At 36.8% G+C, this 23,495-nt stretch overlaps 1 protein-coding gene across 1 annotated transcript; it reads left to right on the forward strand.

Moving 5' to 3' along the window:
- The first annotated feature begins 17,276 nt into the window (after positions 1-17,276).
- LOC311096198 (interferon-inducible GTPase 5-like) lies at positions 17,277-22,877 on the forward strand. Its single transcript, XM_084135217.1, has 3 exons — positions 17,277-17,312; positions 21,087-21,654; positions 21,845-22,877. The coding sequence occupies exons 2-3, from the start codon at positions 21,087-21,089 to the stop codon at positions 22,468-22,470; spliced, it is 1,194 nt and encodes a 397-aa protein (XP_083991343.1). The 5' UTR covers positions 17,277-17,312; the 3' UTR covers positions 22,471-22,877.
- The last annotated feature ends 618 nt before the right edge of the window (positions 22,878-23,495 follow it).

The following is a 23,495-nucleotide window of genomic DNA, read 5'->3' on the forward strand; positions in this document are numbered from 1 at the left end:
TGATTCTGCTTGTTAATCAAATTAATTCCTTAAAAGTTAACCATTTAAAATGAGTAAAATTTACAACAATTTTTTTTAAACAAATAGTTTTTTATTGCCAACATTGAAGACACCTGATGGAGGTGTCTTCAATGTTGGCAATAAAAAACTATTTGTTTAAAAAAAATTGTTGTAAATTTTACTCATTTTAAATGGTTAATTTTTAAGGAATTAATTTGATTAATTATTACTCAATTCTAATTTGTTAAATTTAATTAATAATTTTGCTTGTAATCTGTTGCCACAATTTTATTGATTAGATATAGCGTATTCATTTTTACAGTGTAATACTTAAAATATTGTATTTGTTTTCGGAGAATATTTGTTTATTCCTGATGATTCTTTTGCATGTTAGGCTCTGATTAGGTTGAGCTGTTACAATTTAAAGAGAATACTAGCAAACGTGTGTGATATATTCAGCCATCAAGAAAGTTTCACTTCAACCAGGTAATCAAGGTTGGCAACCATGGCCATCGCACTAGCATGATATACATGGTGTATGATGGTGTAAATGTTAGCATGATATACATTTACACCATCAAAATTAAATAAGAGGAATTTAAACAATATGAAAATTACAATCGTGGCCTGCTGTCAGATACAGACCTCAAACGGCATTTTACTACATATGTCACACAAAGAATGTTCTTGTTGCCATTTTTGAATTGATAATTGTATTTAGTTATTTCATTTAATTAATATCTTCTAACATTTAAAATTGTAAATATATTTTAAAAATCATCAACCGTTTCAATTGTGACTTATACAGCCAGTTAAATTAATGTAATTGAAAATATGAATTCAAATAAATATACATTCTTTATTGTCACTAAAGCATACAAGTATCAGAGTGAAGGTCTTGGATGCAATTATCCCAGCCAGCACAGCCATGTGGGGCCCAAATGGGTTTGACCTGGGCTATCTAACTGGGGCCCAGCCAGTTTTGCCCCCCAGTTTCCATGTAGGCCCCACATGGGTTTGCCCAGATGAAATGAACACTGCTTAGTGTGCACACTACAGGCTGTTTAATGTAACACTTATTCAGTGTTGGAGATAATTAAGTGATTGAATAATGAGTGTGGATTATTGATGAACACCTGCTGTTAACAAGCAGAATCACTGAAGGAAAGAGAAACACAAGAACTACTTCCAGCCACAACCTTGGATGAAATCAACTGAAGATAAAATACATCAAATCTCTCAAGATCGGATTAAACAACTCCACAAACAGCATTACCAGCTTCACTTATTAGTAACCAGACTGACTTTATATCTGTCAGACATCTTCAGAAATTCTTATTGAGAATTAACAGAGGCTAAGATGTTGATTATTTATTTGAAAGTAATAGTTTGGTTTGATGTTACCATTATGGCGATCCGTGTGTGCTTTAGTCGGGCTCTTGACTTTTTAACATTAGTTTTTCTCTGGCAGCTGTGTCTGTTTGTTATGGCGAGAACAGCAAGAGAAAATGTAGTCAGATGCTTTAAGCTGATTGATGATAAGAATATAATCATCATCATGTAGTGGCTTAACTCACTGATATTATGTGTGAGGTTTATACAGATAGTATGGTATTCACTTTGTTTTATTGTTGTGATTCTGCAGCAAGAGATCCATAATAATAAATAATAAACGTTAATAAATGAACCATAACTCAGCGAATACTCAGTCAATCAGTCACACAGGCACACAGGCATGAAGCTTGAATTCTCTTCTTTTAAATGAAGTAATTTATATAAAAAACAAATATTCTCAGTTTATGTAATATGTACAGTGAGGAAAATAAGTATTTGAACACCCTGCTATTTTGCAAGTTCTCCCACTTAGAAATCATGGAGGGGTCTGAAATTGTCATCGTAGGTGCATGTCCACTGTGAGAGACATAATCTAAAAAAAAAAAATCCAGAAATCACAATGTATGATTTTTTAACTATTTATTTGTATGATACAGCTGCAAATAAGTATTTGAACACCTGATAAAATCAATGTTAATATTTGGTACAGTAGCCTTTATTTGCAATTACAGAGGTCAAATGTTTCCTGTAGTTTTTCACCAGGTTTGCACACACTGCAGGAGGGATTTTGGCCCACTCCTCCACACAGATCTTCTCTAGATCAGTCAGGTTTCTGGGCTGTCGCTGAGAAACACGGAGTTTGAGCTCCCTCCAAAGATTCTCTATTGGGTTTAGGTCTGGAGACTGGCTAGGCCACGCCAGAACCTTGATATGCTTCTTACAGAGCCACTCCTTGGTTATCCTAGCTGTGTGCTTCGGGTCATTGTCATGTTGGAAGACCCAGCCTCGACCCATCTTCAATGCTCTAACTGAGGGAAGGAGGTTGTTCCCCAAAATCTCGCAATACATGGCCCCGGTCATCCTCTCCTTAATACAGTGCAGTCGCCCTGTCCCATGTGCAGAAAAACACCCCCAAAGCATGATGCTACCCCCCCCCATGCTTCACAGTAGGGATGGTGTTCTTGGGATGGTACTCATCATTCTTCTTCCTCCAAACACGTTTAGTGGAATTATGACCAAAAAGTTCTATTTTGGTCTCATCTGACCACATGACTTTCTCCCATGACTCCTCTGGATCATCCAAATGGTCATTGGCAAACTTAAGACGGGCCTTGACATGTGCTGGTTTAAGCAGGGGAACCTTCTGTGCCATGCATGATTTCAAACCATGACGTCTTAGTGTATTACCAACAGTAACCTTGGAAACGGTGGTCCCAGCTCTTTTCAGGTCATTGACCAGCTCCTCCCGTGTAGTTCTGGGCCGATTTCTCACCTTTCTTAGGATCATTGAGACCCCACGAGGTGAGATCTTGCATGGAGCCCCAGTCCGAGGGAGATTGACAGTCATGTTTAGCTTCTTCCATTTTCTAATGATTGCTCCAACAGTGGACCTTTTTTCACCAAGCTGCTTGGCAATTTCCCCGTAGCCCTTTCCAGCCTTGTGGAGGTGTACAGTTTTGTCTCTAGTGTCTTTGGACAGCTCTTTGGTCTTGGCCATGTTAGTAGTTGGATTCTTACTGATTGTATGGGGTGGACAGGTGTCTTTATGCAGCTAACGACCTCAAACAGGTGCATCTAATTTAGGATAATAAATGGAGTGGAGGTGGACATTTTAAAGGCAGACTAACAGGTCTTTGAGGGTCAGAATTCTAGCTGATAGACAGGTGTTCAAATACTTATTTGCAGCTGTATCATACAAATAAATAGTTAAAAAAACATATATTGTGATTTCTGGATTTTTTTTTTTAGATTATGTCTCTCACAGTGGACATGCACCTACGATGACAATTTCAGACCCCTCCATGATTTCCAAGTGGGAGAACTTTCAAAATAGCAGGGTGTTCAAATACTTATTTTCCTCACTGTATGTAAAGAGAGATGTCAGTCGTTCTCATCTCAGATAATTATTTTTAATGTGACTCCGCCCACGGGAGAGCGCGCGCTATTCAAACGCAAATAATCTGAGGACTCAAACCTGTGAAACACCCACATCAGCTGGATAACACACACCGTGAGTTCACTTTCAGTCTCAAGTACTTTACGATGCTGTGAGGAACCATGAAGAAGAACGCGATTTGAAGACAAGAACGATGTAAGGTAAGAAATTCTTACATATTAGTTTGTTATTGTTGCATAAATGTCACATTGCAGTTGAACTGTTGCTAGATATATGGTGAATATTATAATATTTAGACCCGTGTTTACTGTTACTGTGGATATCTGCTCAAACGTAGATATGGTAACCATAATGTTTTATATTTGAGCGCGATCGCGTTTGAATGTATCATATTTTGGATCGTGATTGCGTTTGAATGTATCATATTTTGCATCGCGATCGCGTTTGAAAAGTAAAACGCACCAAGCGGCTTCATGTTTTTACTATTATCTCATTTCATATCATCATAACGAATGGAAACATTTGAAGTAACATGATAATCAATATATTTTTCTCTAGCTTAGTTGTTACTGAAATCTTTTGGAAGATTTATAGGTTGCTATAGGTTATTGTTATTATTATTTTATCCAGCACTGCTCATAGCCTATGCATACAAGGCACAACAAACCTGGTGTTCATTATATTATATATTGTTGGAAACATTTGTGTGTGTGTGTGTGTGTGTGTGTGTGTGTGTGTGTGTGTATTCTGTGAATTTTAAAAAGCAATTTTAACCAGAAAAATCTAAAATTTATTCCCAAAATCATGCAGGCCTTTCTCTTGATATCAGTATGTTCACTTTTTTTTTTTTTTCAGGGCCCAGATGCCACTGAGTCCTGCTGACTTCAACATTCACATGAGTCTCTGTACATGAACATGGTAAAGTGAAAATCAAACACCTTGGAAATGAAAGGTGTACAATGTTTTTAGGAATGGCACAAAGGTCTCTGTCTTTGGATCATTGTTTTCAATAAGTGTTTTTTTGTCATTTGGTGTGTATCTTTGGATTATGTTGTGTTGTAAATAAATCCAAACAATCAAACAGCCATTCTTTTTTAAATCTCCTCATTCTTTGTGCAAGGTTGCTCAGAATGACAGGGCCTGATAGCTCCTAATAGGGCCGTTAGGGGAGGGTCTTTGTCTTTCTCAGGTGTGAAAACAATACATATTAATGACCTCCTGCATAAAGCTTTCTCACACAAAACACGTGGTAAAATTTTTAAATCAATATATTGTCTTATCTGAAGGAGCAGTCAGGGTGATTTTCACATAGTTTTAGAGCAAATATTGTAGGTTACGTCATACAATTTTAAAAAGTCTTGTGAAGAAATAATCAGTATGGGTTTCATGGCCTTATTTCATTGAGAATTTTTTTTTGTATTTTCACAAACCACACATAAATGTCATTATCTCAAAACTACAAACTTTTACATACATGTTGCTTATATATTATTGTAGCAGAGTTTGTGCTGAATACAGTGTAATTAGACTTTAGCCATGAAAATGTCACAAGTAACAGAAATAACCACAAATGTCAGAGCATGTCAGAACACCTCCAGGGCCCAGAAAACAGCTCAGACCCCAGAGGGTTAAAGCGTCTTTAGGACTCGCAGAGATGGATTACTTTCCTTATAATCTTAAATTGTGTTTATCTGTAGAAAGAAAGTAAAATGCATCTGGGACAGCATGAGGGTGAGTAAAATAAGTGATAATTTTATTTTTGGGTGAACTATCCCCTTAACATTCATATGCTGTTGGTATGCTAATCCAAGCTCAGCATAGACTAATAAGAATAAAGTGCAACCTCTTGTGTACTTGTGAACTGTGTTTGTTTTAATCTAGTGGAAATTAAAATATTTGCTTTTATATTAAAGGTGCTGTATGTAGCTTTTTTACCGAAACGAATCCTTTTTTTATTGCTTGTGTGTGAAGGGGTTGTAATCTCACATTAAAATTATCCAGTTTTCGGGTTTTGCTATTACCTCTGAAAGCAAGTATTCTTATATGTGAAGGTCCCGGGTCGGATTTACCGCCAGTGACGTCACCTGCATGCGCACTCCCAAGCCTCTCGCCTCGTCTAGCCTACTGACTTTGCACTCAACAGCGACGACACTGCAACTTATGACATGGACTTATGACTTATGCAACTTATGACATGTCTGATAACACTAAGAAACGACCTGCGCCCAGCAAAACACAGACTCCAACACAAACTCCACATATTGATAAAAAACAAAAAAGTTTTTTCTGCTGAAGCTCGTATAAGGCCAGACGTGAATCGGATGAACTTCGGGTAAAAAACACGGATCAACATCGGCAGGGCATTTGAATCATGGAGAAACCTTATCTACAAACCTAGAATGTACATTTCCTGAAGAAAATGTGAAGTAGTGCTTGCAGTGGCAAAATTCGGCACGGTTGATAGGGTTCCATACTTATCATGGTACAAGCATGGAGCATTAGTTCAACGTCAAGCTGATAAAAGTAGCCTTGATAAAAGTAGCCTACTTTTATCAGCTTGACGTTGAACTAATGCTCCATGCTTGTACCATGATAAGTATGGAACCCTATCAACCGTGCCGAATTTTGCCACTGCAAGCACTACTTCACATTCAGCTCCTTTAAAATATTATTGTAACGTTGCAGTGGGAGTTTACCATAGACTGTAAAAAATAGGAGTTTACCTGAGTTTCCAGCATGTTGTGGGATGCTTTGTGTGTTGCATCTCAGTCTGACCGGTACCCACAGTGCTCGCTCATAAATTCGAGCACGCGTAAGAGCACACGCTTGTAAACTTATTGGATGCAATCTGAAACATCACCACTAGAGGCCGCTGAAAACTACATACAGCTCCTTTAAAATAAAATAAATCAGGTGTCTGAAGATCAAGATACCAGTCATTCAAAGATGATGTGTCTGAACAAAGTAAGATTATTGTCTGATAGGGACAGTGGATCTCTGGTACTATCACTCCATCCTCTGTGTCAGCATCAGAATTTTGTTAATGGAAAAGTTGCTTCACTCCCTGGAAAATGAGAGAGGAAATGTATTATAATCTAACAATACAAACTGCTTTGAACTCCCACATACAGTAACAAGTTGAAGACTTAAAATATTTATTCCAAACAAATTATATAAATGTTTTAAGGGTACTATTTTACAGTACTAAATATTTATCTCGGAGTCATGCAGCATTTATCATCTGTAATACTGTTGTGTGACCAGTAGATGGCTGTATAGCCCTATACACAGCAAAATCCCCAGTGTTAAATTAACACTCCTCAGTGTACATATGTGTCCACACTACAGGGTGTTAAAATTAACACTGAAGTAGTGTTGAAGTTAATGAGATAATTAAGTGATTAATTAAGTGATGATTGGCCATTAGTGGTGACACCTGATGTTAATAAGCAGAATCATTGACGGAAAGAGAAAAAACAAGAACAGAAAAATGAGAAACACAAGAACTACAACTGACTTTGTGCCATTACACATTATTGCACTTAATATTACCAGTTTGACTTTATTTCTGTCATACATCTACTTGAGATTCAACAGAAGTTTAGATGGTAATGTTTTATGGAATTGTTCGTTTCAAGTCACCATTATGGTGGTCGGTGTTTGCTTTAGTTGGGCTCTTGGCCCTTTTAAGACTTTGACATTAGTTTTTTCTCTGATTGTTCCAACGTTGTGTTTATAAAGCACATTTGTTACTGTAAGAGAAGACATGACCTGCTCACAATATGATTTGATGATGACATTATTAGCATGTATTGACCTGTTTCACTGATGTTAATCAAAGTCTAAATCTTTCACTATATGCTTGATGTCTCATTTTGTAGTCTTGAGATTCTATACTTTGAGACTCAACAGCAATATGACCTATTTTGAAAATACTTTGCACACAGAAATGATTGTTATTAAACACACAAACATCAAGAATCAGCACATGAATCTCAACAATGGTGACAATAAACAAACTAGTGACAAATAGATCAACTCTGAACATCACAAAACTAAAATCATAATAAAACAATTGCAAAATAAAAGCAAACAGGAAAAAACAATGAAAATTACAGGACAATTCAGCTGCATAATTTATTCATGCTGCAATGCATGATGTCAGCCATGGATGCATTTTGAGTGGTGGCTCCCATCATGCACTGCAACATGAAGCATTGTGTGATTGTCACCATTGTTGAGATTCATATGTAGATTCTTGATGTCTGTGTGTGATTTTAAAACCTTCAGATTATTAAAGCATTGCTGTTATTATCAACTGTAGTGAACAATTAATAAAGTATTTGTATAATCAGTTTATAAAGCTGGGTGAGATCAGGTCACTAATAATTTCATCACTGAAACATAATCAGGGCTGTGTTTCCCAAAATAATCTTAAGCCTAACTTGATCATAGTTCAGCTGCAACAAATGGTCTGTACGATCAAATTAAGCTTACGATACTTTCAGGAAACACAGCCCAGGTCATAGTTTCTCTCGTCACAACATATGTGCTTTATAAACACAGAGCTGGAGCAACCAGAGAAAAACTAACATTAAAAAGGAAAGGGTCAAGAGCCCAACTAAAGAAAACACCGATCACCATAATGGCGACTTGAAACGAAACATTCCATAAAACATTACCATATAAACTTCTGTTGAATCTAAATAAGAACATGTGTAGATGTATGACAGAAATAAAGCCAAACTGGTAAAATAATAAGTGCAATAATGTGTAATGACTCGAAGTCAGTTGTTCTCTTTTTTTCTGTTCTTGTTTTTTCAATGATTCTGCTGATTAACATCATGTATCTTCAATAATGCTCAATCATCACTTAATTAATCACTTAATTATCTCATTAACATCAACACTGCTTCAGTGTTCATTTTAACACTCTGTAGTGTGGACACATATGTACACCGAAGAGTGTTAATTTAACACTGGGGATTTTGCTGTGTGCTACAGAAATAAAGTCAGTCTGGTTAGTAATAAGTGAAGCTGGTAATGCTGTTTGTGGAGTTGTTTAATCCTCCTCTGCTGAGATCTTCACAGATTTAATGTCTTCTTTTCTCTTCAGTTGATTTCATCTAAGGCTGTGGCTGAAGTCAGTTGTAGTTCTTGTGTTTCTGCTCGTCTCTTTTTCTGTTCTCTTCTTTCCTTCAGTGATTCTGCTTGTTAACAGGCTTATTAAGCATGGTCATTCCACGCTGCATGTGGGCCAGATCCGCATTCCACAAGTGCCAGATGTGGGCCGGATCTGGGCCGAAACAATGTTGCTATCTGGGAAGGCTGTGGCTGGAAGTCAGTTGTAGTTCTTGTGTTTCTCTTTTTCTCTGTTCTTATTGAATCTATAGTGGAGCGGCTAAGTGCTTATGTTTGGCAGAATCGTTCAGTTTATGATACAAGCGTGAAAATTGGCATGAGCAGTCTCCATGGGTCACTTGACAAGAAAATTGTCCGAGCCACTTGAAATTTCAAGATGGCGGCCATTTTTCAAGATGGCCGACACCTTAGTGGAGCAGTTAAGTGATATAGTGGTTTATTTGGTGATACAAGCATGAAAATTGGCATGAGCAGTCTCTGTGGGTCACTTGACAATAAGCCACCTACAGCTACTTGAAATTTCAAGATGGCGGCCATTTTTCAAGATGGCCACCACCTTAGTGGAGCAATTAGGCTTAAGAAATCATTTAGTTGGTGATACAAGCATGAAAATTGCCATGAGCTGTCTCAAAGGGTCATTTGACAAGAAACCGCCCACAGCCACTTGAAATTTCAAGATGGCGGCCTTTTTTTTCAAGATTACCACCACCTAAATGGAGAAGTTAACAATTGTGTTTTACAAACACACAGTTAAAGCAGTCAAATAAAAGTTAAAGTAAAAGTAACGGGGACCAAGAGCCCAACTAAAGCAAACACTGATTACCACAATGGTGACACTTCAAATTAAACAAATATCAACATCTAAACCTCTGTTAATTCTCACTAAGATCATCTGACAGCAATAGTCAAAGTAATTATGTCTAAATGAGACCATAAATGATGTTGAAATATGTCCACAATGGCCACATCTGAACTAGTTTTAACCTTGTACGAAGGTTCGATGAACGTCTAGATATCGGACGTGCAGAACACGTCAAAAAAAGACGTCATAAAAACTTTCATTCTGGCTCCTCTGTGGACGTCTTTTCAACGTCCGACTTTTGTGACAAAGACATTGAAAAGACGTGTTTTGGACATCATTTTGCTTAGTGGGGGGGTTCAATGTCAGCTAATTGTAAAGTTAGTATCCCAAATGCTGTCTAATCTACCCCAAAACAGTTAGATAGCCGCACCTGAATTGACAGGTTGTGCCAGCGCGGGAGAGCCGAGCCAAGGTTAATGGGGTTTTAGTTAACCGGATGGTGTACAGATCGCACAGGATATAAATGGCATTGGATGAACGATCGGACTAAGTGTAGGGTTAAGGCATGAACTTAGTTGTATCCCATACATGTGGGTGCAACAAGGCATGTACTGGAAGGTGTAAGTGCTTCAGATATGGACTCAGTTGCACATGCCTATGTATTTGCCCCTGCTAGAACCTATTTGCATGTTTCTTTTGCCAGTGTTAGTCCTCTATGTTTTCCGGTGTAGGCCTATGGCTCGGCTTTCCCTTGCCACATCGGCGCATCATGTTTTATTTTGTCACCAGACTATCACTGTGACATTTTCAGTTTAGTTCCTTAGTATTGTTTGAGATACTTTCTGTTTGTCATGGTTCCATGGCTGTGTCAGCCAGAGTCGCTGTTGCCTCTGGATCTGTTCTTATTGACATTCAGTATTAGTCATTGCTCAATTTTTTGTTTGGTGCACTGTCCGTTCAGCACCACAACTGTGCTAATTTAGTAATCTTATTTTTGTTTCCCCACCTCTCAGTATTAATTTGACATGTTTAATAACTGTTTAAAAAAAAAAAAACTCCCTTGTGACTGTTAACTTGTTGTGGTAAGGGAGCTTGTGTACCTCAATGAACCCTGAGAGCTATGCCGGTGGGAGGCAACTCCTGACAGGCTTTACCAAACTGGACAGGTCATGGGTGAGGAGTCAGACAAAACACAGTCAAACTACCTCTCTTGACAGAGTCTTTTGATGAACCCAATACATTTCTATGAGAAAATGTATCATTTAAAGATCCACATGGCGGGCGGCAGTAATCCTGAAAAATTGCCGCCATCTTGAAATTTTATGTTGCTGTGGGTGGTTTCTTGTCAAATGACCCTTTGAGACAGCTCATGGCAATTTTCATGCTTGTATCACCAACTAAATGATTTCTTAAGCCTAATTGCTCCACTAAGGTGGTGGCCATCTTGAAAAATGGCCGCCATCTTGAAATTTCAAGTAGCTGTGGGTGGCTTATTGTCTAGTGACCATCAGAGACTGCTCATGCCAATTTTCATGCTTGTATCACCAAATAAACCACTATATCACTTAACTGCTCCACTACGGTGTCGGCCATCTTGAAAAATGGCCGCCATCTTGAAATTTCAAGTGGCTTGGACAATTTTCTTGTCAAGTGACCCATGGAGACTGCTCATGCCAATTTTCACGCTTGTATCATAAACTGAATGATTATATCACTTAGCCGCTCCACTACTATTTCATTCAGTGATTCTGCTTGTTGACAGCAGGTGTTCATCATTAATGCCCAATCATCACTTAAAGGAGACATATCATCGTTCCTTTCATAAATCGTTCCTTTTTACATATAAATCATACATTTGTAGTCTATATAAAGTGGAACTGCAATGCTTGGGTCTGAATTCCTCATTATTATAGCTCCACAGGCCCCTTTTCTACCGCTTTTCTATTGTGCATCTGAGAGCAACTCGTTTTGGTGCGGTCTCTTTAAATACAATTGAGACACTTCATACCCCGCCCCCTCTCCAGGTTGCAGCGGTGACATTCGGTTCAACTCCACCCCGTTCGGCCATTTTTGTAGTTTGATAGCAGAGATACGATTATCTAGCGGCACAGAAACGCTTTATTCACTATTTATTAACAAAATGTCAACAACGGAAGACTTGTCCAGCCAGCCTTACATGTTCGAGCCAGAGTCGGAGCCGGAGCGAGATGAAAATGAAGACGACGAACCTGCAGAACAACGTCTTCATATGGATGTATCGCAATGGTGTGTTACTGTATTTATAATAATAATAATAATAATAATAAGTTTTATTTATATAGCGCCTTTCCAGAGCTCAAGGACACTTTACAATAAACAAACAACAATAAAGGCAGTTGACAAAGACAGCAGACAGAACAACAGTAGGCAATTGAGAGTGCAAGTACAGTAAGTGAGAATTGGTAGATGGGGCAGCAACCAGCAGAATACAAACAGATATAACTTTGAGAAAAAAAAAGAAAAGAAAAGAAAAACTAAATTAAGAATTATAACATTCAGAAAATAGGTGAGTTTTGAGCATGGATTTGAATTCAGAGATAGTGTTAACAGAACAGAGTGATCGGGGGAGAGAGTTCCACATTTTGGGCGCAACAACACTGAATGATCTGCCCCCCATTGAAGCAAGGCGATGCCGAGGGACGACGAGAAGGCTGGAATCAGCGGATCGTAAAGAGCGAGTAGGGGTGTAGGGGAGAAGCAGGTTACAGAGATAGGGGGGAGCCAAGCCGTGCAGAGATTTAAAAGTGAGAAGGAGAATTTTGAATTTGATACGGTAAGCCACAGGAAGCCAGTGAAGATCATGCAGAATTGGGGAAATATGTGCAGAACACTTGGTGTGGGTGAGTAGTCTGGCAGCAGAGTTTTGAATATATTGTAATTTGGAAATGGAGCTAGCTGATAGGCCAATGAAAAGTGCATTGCAGTAATCAAGACGTGAGGTGACAAATGCATGGATGACAGTTTCAGCATCTGAGATACTGATAAAGGGACGGAGCTGAGCGATACAACGTAGATGAAAGAATGCCAATTTAGTGATGGAATTAATGTGAGAGTGGAAAGATAGAGAGGAATCAAAAATTACACCAAGATTTTTAACAGTACTAGATGGTTTGATAAGAGAGCCAGCGATCTCACAGGTGAAGTTGGTAGGAATTTTATTAGTGAGTGATGAAGGTCCAGTGAAAATAATCTCAGTTTTGTCCATGTTAAGTTTTAGAAAATTTGAATGAAGCCAATCTTTTATTTCATGTACACAAGCAGAGATTTTGTCAGTTGTGAGAGATAAAGTTGATGTACAAGTAGCATATAATTGAATGTCGTCAGCGTAAAAATGATAATTAAAACCATGACGGCGGAGGATCTGACCAAGAGGTATTATATAGATTATAAATAATAATGGCCCAAGAACGGATCCCTGAGGGACACCTTGCTTCAGGGGGACAGTAGGTGAGCGAAAATTCTGAAGTGAAATGTAGAACAGTCTGTCAGAGAGATAGGAGGAAAACCAGGAAAGAGCAGCACCAGAAATACCCACATCCGAAAGGCGCGAAATGAGTAGTTGATGGGAGACGGTATCGAAGGCAGAGCTGAGGTCGAGCAGCAGGAGCATAGACAGAGAACCAGAATCACCAGAGAGAAGCAGATCATTCAGTACCTTAACTAGTGCAGTTTCAGTACTATGCAAAGGGCGAAAACCAGATTGAAAAGGATCAAAAAGATTATTTTGAACTAGAAAAGACTGAAGCTGGGAGGCAACAGTACTTTCCAGTAATTTAGCTATGAAGGGGAGATTTGAAATGGGACGATAATTAGATAAAACTGAGGGATCAAGGTTGGGTTTCTTGAGAACAGGGGTAACAGCAGCAGTTTTGAGTGACAGAGGAAATGAAGCAGAGGTAAGAGATGCATTGATGAAGTGAGAGATAGGTGCAGAAATAACTGAACTGAAAGTTTCAGTAGAGTAGTAGGAGCAGGGTCAAGATGACAAGATGAAGGGTTGGATTTCAAGATTAACTCAGAGACAGAAGAAGGAGTAGACAGAGAAAAGAGAGGCAGGGATTGACCAGGTTGATTCGGCAGATAACTAATGTTAGTGGCATCATTAAAGAGGCACTGGTTTACGGCATCTGTCTTTTCTAGCATGTAAGCCAAGAATGAAGTGCAAAGTTCATCAGAAGCTAGAGCAACATGAGATGGAGGTTTGGTAAGTTTATTTATTGTGTTGAATAATGCTTTTGGCCTGTTGCTTGATTTATTAATTGTAGCAGATACAAAACTGGAACGAGCCAGGTTCAGGGCAGATTTGTATTTTTTGATATGTTCAATAAATGCCAAATGGTGAACAGTCAGGCCAGTTTTCCTGTAGTAACGCTCAAGCCGTCTACCAGTGGCCTTTAAGATACAGAGCTCAGGAGTGTACCAAGGAGACGAATGTGTGGAAGGGACACTTCTGGTCTTGACAGGAGCATGCTTATCTAAGATATCCGAGATTATGGAGTTATAGTTAGATAGTATCAGTGAGGGTGAAGAGATATCAAAGACATCAGAGAGATTAGAAGAGGAAACGGAGGTACAAAATAATGCAGTATCAACAGCTTTGAGATTGCGGTAAGATATGACAGTTGTAGAACAATTCTTATGCATAGGCAGGCTGAAGCTAAAATCATCAATCAAGTTTATGATCAGAAATACCAGTGTCAGTAGAAGTGATGGAAGAGATATTAGCCCTTGATGTACAAATCAAATCAAGGGTATGACCACGGGTATGAGTAGGAAAATGAACATGCTGAATTAGATTAAAACATTCAAAGATAGAAAGTAACTGGTTGGTGTTAGAGCAAACAGCATCAACATGAATATTAAAGTCACCAAGCAGTAGAATGGGAAATGAAAATGAGCGGGCAAGGGTCAACAGTTCACTGAGTTCAGAAAAGAAGTTAGACAGGACCTTAGGAGGTCGATAGAGCAAAATAATTATGAGAGAGTCAGCCTTCAAAACCATGTAGCCTACTCAAATGTATTGATGTCATGAAAGTCAAGTTGCTTGATACGGAAGTTATCACGATGGATGATAGCGAGACCACCCCCTTTACCATGGGGTCGCGGTCTGGACAGATAATTATATCCATCTGGCGTAAGTAGATTTAACTGTATAAAATCTTCAGGAACTTGCCAAGTTTCAGTGAGAAGAAAAATGTCAAGGTTATTGTCAGTGATCATTTCATTGAGATAAGGGGCTTTGTCCGAAATTGATCGACAGTTCAAAAGTGCAAAGTGATGATGCGAGCCTTGCGAGGGATTCAAATTAGGTGTATGTTGCTGATCGCTATCAGTGAGATAGATCAGAGAACGCTGAATGGAGGGCTTTTCGGATGATTTTTGATGTGTGGTAATGTGATGATGTGCGATAATGTGATGGTGTGTGACTCTACTGCAAACAAAATCTACCTTCGGGTATAAATAAAGTAACTTGAACTTGTACTTGTACTTGAACTTGAAAAAGTGGATTTAGCATGATATGTCCCCTTTAATTAATCACTTAAGTATCTCATTAACCTGAACTCTGATCCAAAGTTATTTTAACACTCTGTAGAGAGGGACCAAATGTTCTCTGAGCAGAGTTAATTTAACTCTGGGGATTTTGCTGTGTGGGTATAGATTTAACACAAATCCTATATTTATAAAAAAGAACAGTGAAGATAAGTTTACAAGTGGTTAGTTAATAAGAAGAAATTAAGAGTCACAAACCAGTATATTAAACTCTTATTATTTTTGGTAGACTTAGGTACATTAAAACAGAACCCAGCTCTATATTTCAAATGCATACGTGCCACGTTTAATTCACATGTATACCTTTAAAAGGCTTTTTGAAATACTAGGGCAGTAAAGAGTTCTGCCCATATTTGCTCAGCCCTACACCCTGAATGTTCTGAGTCTGAATCATTCTCTGTTGATCCAGTGTACACATGGACATTAAGGATCTTGTGTTCCTTGTCATCTATTATTTTATCTCGACAAACATTCCAGGGCTTTCCAGATGCCTTTGTTTAATAGCTCAACCGGTGGTGAAATGTTGCTGAATAAAAACATGTTATTGTAGGCTTCCTGGCACCACGTGTGATTGCCAGCTGCAGCAAGATGACCTTGTTGAAAGCCTTTGTTCTGCATGCATGTGCCAAATCTAATATTTACTGTGTTATTCTCAACTATAATACTACTGTTCAGTATCTCATACACCCATTCAGCATTCTTGGTTTCTTCGTTGTATGACATGACATCATTTTTTTTTTGTGCCTTATATCAGTATCTGAAGGATATCCATCTATAAATGTATAGGGAGAGCAAACATTTTCATCTGCATCTTCGGGTAATTCATTGTCAGACAGTGCAGAGAGCGGGATCTTTATGTAGACGGTTTGAGAATTAGATTTCTCTGAACCCATTTCCCCTGTTCCATCTCCTTTTTGAAGCTCCTTTTCTGAAGGATTTTTTGACATATCAGTTTCATTAAAGGACAGTGCTGCTATAATTAATAAAGTAAATCTAACTCAGAAATTGGGATCTATATGAGTTCAGTGATTCAGGTAAAATGATTGTGAAATAATGATTATGTTAAAACTCATGTACAGCAGCCAAACAAAATCTGAAGTTAATAATTTAAGGGTCAAGAGCCCAACTAAAACACACACTGATCTCCACAATGGTGACTTTAATTATGGTTTTCTCCTTCAGTGATTCTGCTTGTTAACATCAGGTGTCTTCAATGTTGGCAATAAAAAATAAAGAGTTCTTAATTCATCTTTGACGTCTGTCTGTTATTCAGATATTTTTGTTTAAAAAAAAAATTGTTGTAAATTTTACTCATTTTAAATGGTTAACTTTTAAGGAATTAATTTGATTAATTATTACTCAATTCTAATTTGTTAAATTTAATTAATAATATTGCTTGTAATCTGCAGAGGTGGGAAATCCAGGGGCCAAAGAGTAAAAGTCCTGCCATATGTTTATTCCACCTATAATCTCAGTCATCTGATTTCACTAATTAGTTCTCTCTCCTGTCTGAATTAGCAAATCCAGGTGATTGGAACAAAATACTGAGAAGGACTTTTACTTTCTGAACCTGGACTTTACACCTCTGCATAGCAATGCCACATGTCAGCCAAGAGCAAAGAAATAAACCAGAACTGGACCTTACCTGAGCCAAAAAAATAGTAATTTCAGCCACAGCCTCAGATGAAATCAACTGAAGAGAAAAGAAGACATTAAATCTGTGAAGATCTCAGCAGAGGAGGATTAAACAACTCCACAAACAGCATTACCAGCTTCACTTATTACTAACCAGACTGACTTTATTTCTGTCAGACGTCTACAGAAGTTTTATTGAGAATTAACAGGGATTTAACTGTGTTTCATTTGAACAACATAACAGTGATTAGTGTTTCCATTAGTTGGGCTCTTAACTCTTATTATATCTATTGTGGCAGTAAGGTCCAGTTCTGGTTTATTTCTTTGCTCTTGGCTGACGTGGCATTGCTATGGCCTGCTTGTGGCCCAAATCTGGCAAACAGGTGCGGTCCACTCAAGTGCGCCAGATCCACATTCCACAAGTGCCACATGTGGGCCGGATCTGGGCCGAAACAATGTTGTTATCTCGTTATGGTCATTTTCTTGAAAGTCATGTGATTTACTAGAAAGAGAGAGCAGTCACTGATATCTACATAACACACAGATATTCTCTGATTGGGTGACATGCATCTTGCGTAACTCGAGAATAATTATTTAAGCCCACAATATAGTGGGAAAAGAATTCAAGAAAACAAGACACATCTCTTAATATCTGGCAGAAGAAGACTCTCTGTTGAAACACAGAACACTCAGGTTTGACTTTTTTTACATTTATTTATTAATTCACTTAACCATTTTTTTATTTTTTATTTATGGAACATTCTGGGAATGTTAGTTCTATTGGAAAATTCCAAAACAGTTTGAAGATTCTTCTTGTTTAGGCAGAATGTATGATTTACGTTGTTTTCTGTCTCATGGATATAGGCAAATTATAGTGATATTTTAAAACGTGAAAGCGCTTAACATGGTTTTATGCATTATGACACTTTAATGTGTTTTTATCCAATAATTTCTGGAATTATGAATTATGTGATGAAACACGCTCTGTAGAGCAGTTTGTCCATTTAGGCCAACTATTGAAACTTGGTGGCTCAAAATTATTATTTTAAATAAGGGGACCTGCGGTGTATGTAGATAGAAATGGCTAAATTCTAAGGTAAATAAAAACATAACGGTTCATTATGTAAGGTCTTTATACGCCTCCGAAAACATAGTTATGTACAGTATATGATATTGCATTTCTGTCAACAGATCCTCCTAAATATTACACAATGCAACTTTAATTATCTTATTTACTTTAACACTTTTCAGTGTTCATTTAACACTCATGCTGAAATATATTACTCTTATCAGTGTCTCAACAAAACAAGTCCACCAACCCATACAGTAAAAGACTAACAGGACGAAGTGTGTGCAAACAGCAGACAATATACTATGAAATTTTAGAGAACATTTATTATATGTTGCTATAAAAACTGTAACAAAAAAGACAATTTATAACACAGAATACAGTGCAAAAAGACTGCATTAAAAATAAGTGTTATAATGTATGACATTAACTTTCCAAAGACTTTACAGTGAGCAGGGAGGACTTTTGCTCTGATTATGTTTAAAATCTTGATGCAAGTAGTGTAAGATGTGCCATTACCCGTTTGTGGCTTTCCAGAAGAAGGTTAAGGTCTTCTTCTGAAGAGTCTATGCCTGTGATGTACTCTTCTGAAGATGAACAAGATTTGAAAAGATGATGGAAGGCAGTCTGGTGGTAAACAGCAAACAGAGTAATATTCCTTTGAAGTAGTTTAGCACTTTACACTGTTAAAAAAAAAATGTGAAATTTACGGTAGCTGTGGTTGCCTTTAACCTTTAAAAATATGGTAGCAACCTTACTTTGGACTTAAATTTACGGCAAAAAATTATTATATAAACATCAGCAGGACTTAAATGTGCGGTGAAAAAACATCAGCTGTGGTTTCCAGTACTTTACCATAAAAATACAGTAGTAACCTTTTAGTTTTTATGGGACAAGCCTTATTTTTCATTAAATTATTATATTTCACTAAAGTATTAAAATCTGCTTTATACACAGCAAAACTCCAGTGTTAAATGAACTCTCCTGGGAGGACAACTTTTATCAGGACAACTTTTAAGAAATCCTTTCGATTATTAACAAAATTCTGGATCTTATGTTGTAGAAACAGTGATGCTGTAATCAAAAATATACATTTAAGTCAGAGATTAGACTCTAAATGAGTTCAGTGATTCAGGATCAAATTATGATTGTGTCAAAACATAACCAACACCACCTGTGATTAACTTTTATCTTTGTTCATCGGTTATAACTCAGATACAACAGCCAAACAAAATCTAAAGTTAACATATAAGGGTCAAGAGCCCAACTAAAGCAAACACTGATCACCATAATGGTGACACACAATTTGTGATTTTCTCCTTTAGTGATTCTGCTTGTTAACATCAGGTGTCTTCAATAATAGTCACTCATCACTCAATTAATAACTTAATGAGCTCATTAACTTCAACACTCTTGACTGTTAATTTAACACACTGTAAAAAAATCCTAATTTTACAGAAAATAACTGTGATTTTTTGACGATCATTACAAATAATATCTGTAAAATAAAAATTAAGCTGTTATTTTAGGTATTGTGACATTAATGACAAATTCCAGTAATTCACATTTTTTATACAGAAAATTGATTGTATTTTTCATACAGTATTTTTTTCTGTTTTCTTAAATTACATAAAAATGTATGTAAAATTACAAATATAATCTGTAATTAAACAGTAACAAAACAGTTAAATTATAAAATGGTCAAATGACTGGCAGCCCCACAAAAAGCTGTAACATTAAAGTAAAACATCTTAAATTAAATAAACTGAAAAACACTGTTATTTCACAGGTATTTCCTGAATAATCACGATCATATACTTTCGTTGTAAAAACAAAATCGTAAAAAAAGGGTCAAATGACTGGCAGCTGCGGCTGTCAAACAAAAACCATAAAATTAAAGTCAAATATTCTAATTTAAATAAAGTGCAAAAACCTTTAAAATAAATTTGATGTCACCATGATTGAGATCACGCATGTAAACGGGTTATTCTGAATGTTTCAGAAACCCAAATAGTGACCTTAACCCGACCATAACCCGATATTTTTAGTTGGGCTCATGACCCTTACGTTTTTCTCTAACTGCTTTAACTGTGTTGTTAATGCACATTTGTTATAACAATAATTGCTGGAGAAAATATCAGATGATTGTGGTCATTTATTGATGATGGTATAGTCATCAAATTGTGATCTGATTCACTGATATTCACTTTTATTTTATTTTTCTTTTGACCCTTTTTTATGATTTTTTTTACATGAAGGTATATGGTCATAATAATGCAGGAAATATCTGTAAAATAACAGTGTTTTGTACTTCATTTAAATTAGGATATTGTACTTTATTTTTACAGTTTTTGCTTGGCAGCCATAGCTGACAGTCTTTGACCGTTTTTTAAAGATTTTATTTTTTACAGTGGACAAAGAAATCTCTAACGTTAATTTACTTCCTTGCAAAACAAAGACAATGTCGTCATAGGAGAAGTCACACTGCAGGACTGTGAGTCAAATCTTCTGACACTGCCAGAATTTCGTTGGAGGTAAACTTTGATCGCAACGGTCATTAATCGCCTGTCAGTGAACATGTCAAACTAATGATCAAAGACTTCAGATTTTAGCCTAGGATCAGAGGAATCTTTTAGGATTTGCAAAATTAGTCTCAGACGGACAAATCGTGACCAAAATCGCACAGTGTGCACCCGGATGTTCTGTTGCGATTTCTGGGTTTTCTGGTTTTCTGTATGGTGTGTTTTGTGTGTCACCATTGTGTTGAAGAGTAGAGCCTGAGCTTCAGTCCAGGATGAGCAGTAAAACACTGATGATTTGTTGCATATTGCTTTATTTAGCAGACAGTGATTGAGTAGTTGCTGATGCAGTGACATATAGTTACAATAATGAATGCATGTAATGAACTGCAAGAGATTCACTTTTTATAGTGAACATGTTTGTTAATAAATATCTGGGTTTTTTTTATTAAAAAAGAAGATTTCAGTAAAGTTTTTTGCACTTTATTTAAATTAGGATATTTTACATTCCTTTTATGTTTTCTGTATGGCAGCCATTGCTGACAGTCATTTGACCTTTTTTTATGTGTGTGTGTTTTTTTTTTTTATGGTAATAATTCAGGAAATAGCTGTAAAATAACAGTGTTTTTCTGTAAAACATTTAAGGAAAATTTCTGTTAAAGTTTTTTGCACTTTATTTAAATTAAGATATTTTACTTAAATTTTACGGTTTTTGTTTGGCAGCCGTACCTGACAGTAATTGATTTGTTTTTAACTTTTTTATTTTTTACAGTGTACTTGTATAAATGTATTCAATTTTGAGTATGTTAGTTTTAAAAAATATATTTTTTACAACAGTTGCCAAGTCTTTTTTATAATACTGTTGACATTTTTTTTTAGATGGCTTCATCTAGGACAGCAGACAATGCAGCTGCAAAGCACCTGGAAGACATTAAAGAATCCATAGATACTCAGGATCTCCCATCAGCCATAAACACGATTAAAGATTACCTTGAAAAGCAAGATCTTGAAGAACTTACCATTGGCATTACAGGGGAGTCTGGTTCTGGAAAGTCCTCATTTGTCAATGCTTTAAGGGGTTTAGGAGATGGAGATGAGGGCTCTGCCAAAACTGGTGTAGTGGAGACCACTATGAAACCTGAGGTTTATCTTCACCCAAAATACAACAATGTGAAAGTCTGGGATCTTCCTGGCATTGGAACACCAAACTTCAAAGCCCATGAGTACCTTAAACTGGTTAACATTAAACGCTATGATGTATTCATTATCATTGCTTCAGATCGATTTAAGGAATGCCATGCTAAGCTGGCCAAAGATATCATAGAAATGGGGAAAAAGTTTTATTTTGTTCGTTCTAAGATTGAACATAGCATTGCTGCTGAGAAGAGGAAGGCCAACTTCGACGAGAAAAATACACTTCGTTCCATCAGAGAGGACTGTGAAAATGGTTGGTCAATGCAGTACATGGCAATACAATTTATACAGTAAACGTCAAAAACTACAATCACTGTTCTGTTATCTTTTATTATAACTATTTTTTTCTCACATAAAAATCTATGATTATACTATAAATAATAAATATTGTTCATAAATAATAGTCTTCTGATGATATTATTATTTTTTGCTCTACTTTACAGGGCTGAGAAAGGTCAATGTGAAGGATCCTGTTTTCCTGATCTCTTCCTGGGAGTTGGAAAAGTATGATTTCAATCTGCTGCAGGAGAAGATAGAGAAAGATCTTCCACAGCATAAGCGGGATGTGCTGCTATTAGCTTTGCCAAATATCACACTGGAGATTAATGAGAAAAAGAAGAAAGCTCTAGAGAAAGATATCGCAAGAGTAGCCTTTCTGTCTGCTTGTGTGGCTGCGGTTCCTATTCCTGGTCTTTCAGTTGCTGTGGATTTAGCCATTATAACAAAAGAGACAGAAAGGTATTTCAAAGTTTTTGGTCTCGATGATAAATCCTTGCAGAAACTCTGTGAAAGATCTGGGAAGAGCATAGAGCATTACAAGAGTTTGATGAAGTCTCCACTGCATGCTGGAATAAACGCAGCTTCATTATTCCCCTTGCTGGGCGCTGCATCTCTGGCTGTGGCTGAAGATGGAGTTGAGTATGCTATGAGTCTCATACCCTTTATTGGCTCAGTGATAGCCGGAGGAATGTCCTTTTGCACAGTCTCAGCAATGCTGTACAGAGCTCTGAATGACATAGCAGCGGATGCCAGCTATGTGCTTTTGGATTTAGTGCAGACTGAAGTGTAAAACAGAAAGTCACAGACCTGATTATATTTATAACCAACATGGGGTGTTAAAGGAATATATACAAATCTAACAAAAAAATATCTATTTATGATATATACATTTTCATGTGTTTATTTAGTAGCTACTTTTAATATACAAATACAAATCATCAACTACAATTTAAAAACTGTAAAATCACAGCACAACTGTCAAAATACCCAAACAATTGCAGCTATATAGATAAATTAACTAAACTAATAACTAATGATTTTTACATCTGAAATGTATCAACACTGAACTTACTTGAACTGGACAATTACTTTCTTCTAGAGCTGCTGTACAGCAGAAACAAACTTTGTTGCATTATTTTCCTGTTATCACTGTAAAGCTGGTTTTAAACAATCTGTATTGTAAAAAGCGCTATATAAATAAAGGTGACTTGATGTAACAGTTTTACTCTGGTTGTGTTTGTTTTCTATTCAGTGAAGACAAAACTGATGGAAGAGGTCTCAGGATCTTTATTCTGCAGAAATACAGAGCACAATTAATATTTTTTGGGATACACGTCTCTCCCCTTCAGTCTGCTCATACACTGTCAGAAATAGGGGTAGGAGTCCATTTCTGTCCCCCAAGGTACACTGAAAAAAATGTGGAGTGACATTTACTTTAAAAAAGCTAGGCAACTTTTTCCACACAGAAAGTGCTTGTAATCTTTACTCGGGCTATTTCAATTAGTAATTAATTGTAAAAGTAATTAAATTGAACAAATTATAATTGAGTAATAATTAATCAAATTAATTCCTTAAAAGTTAACCATTTAAAATGAGTAAAATTTACTAAATATCTTTTATTGCCAACATTGAAGACACCTGGTGTTAACAAGCAGAATCACTGAAGGAGAAAACCATAATTAAAGTCACCATTGTGGAGATCAGTGTGTGTTTTAGTTGGGCTCTTGCCCCTTAAATTATTAACTTTAAGTTTCGTTTGGCTGCTGTACATGAGTTATAACAGCCAGATGAACAAATAGAAAAGGTGATCTGATG

Source organism: Abramis brama, assembly GCF_963993115.1.
Source record: "Abramis brama genome assembly, chromosome: 1".
In the NCBI taxonomy this organism is placed as follows: Eukaryota; Metazoa; Chordata; class Actinopteri; order Cypriniformes; family Leuciscidae; genus Abramis; species Abramis brama.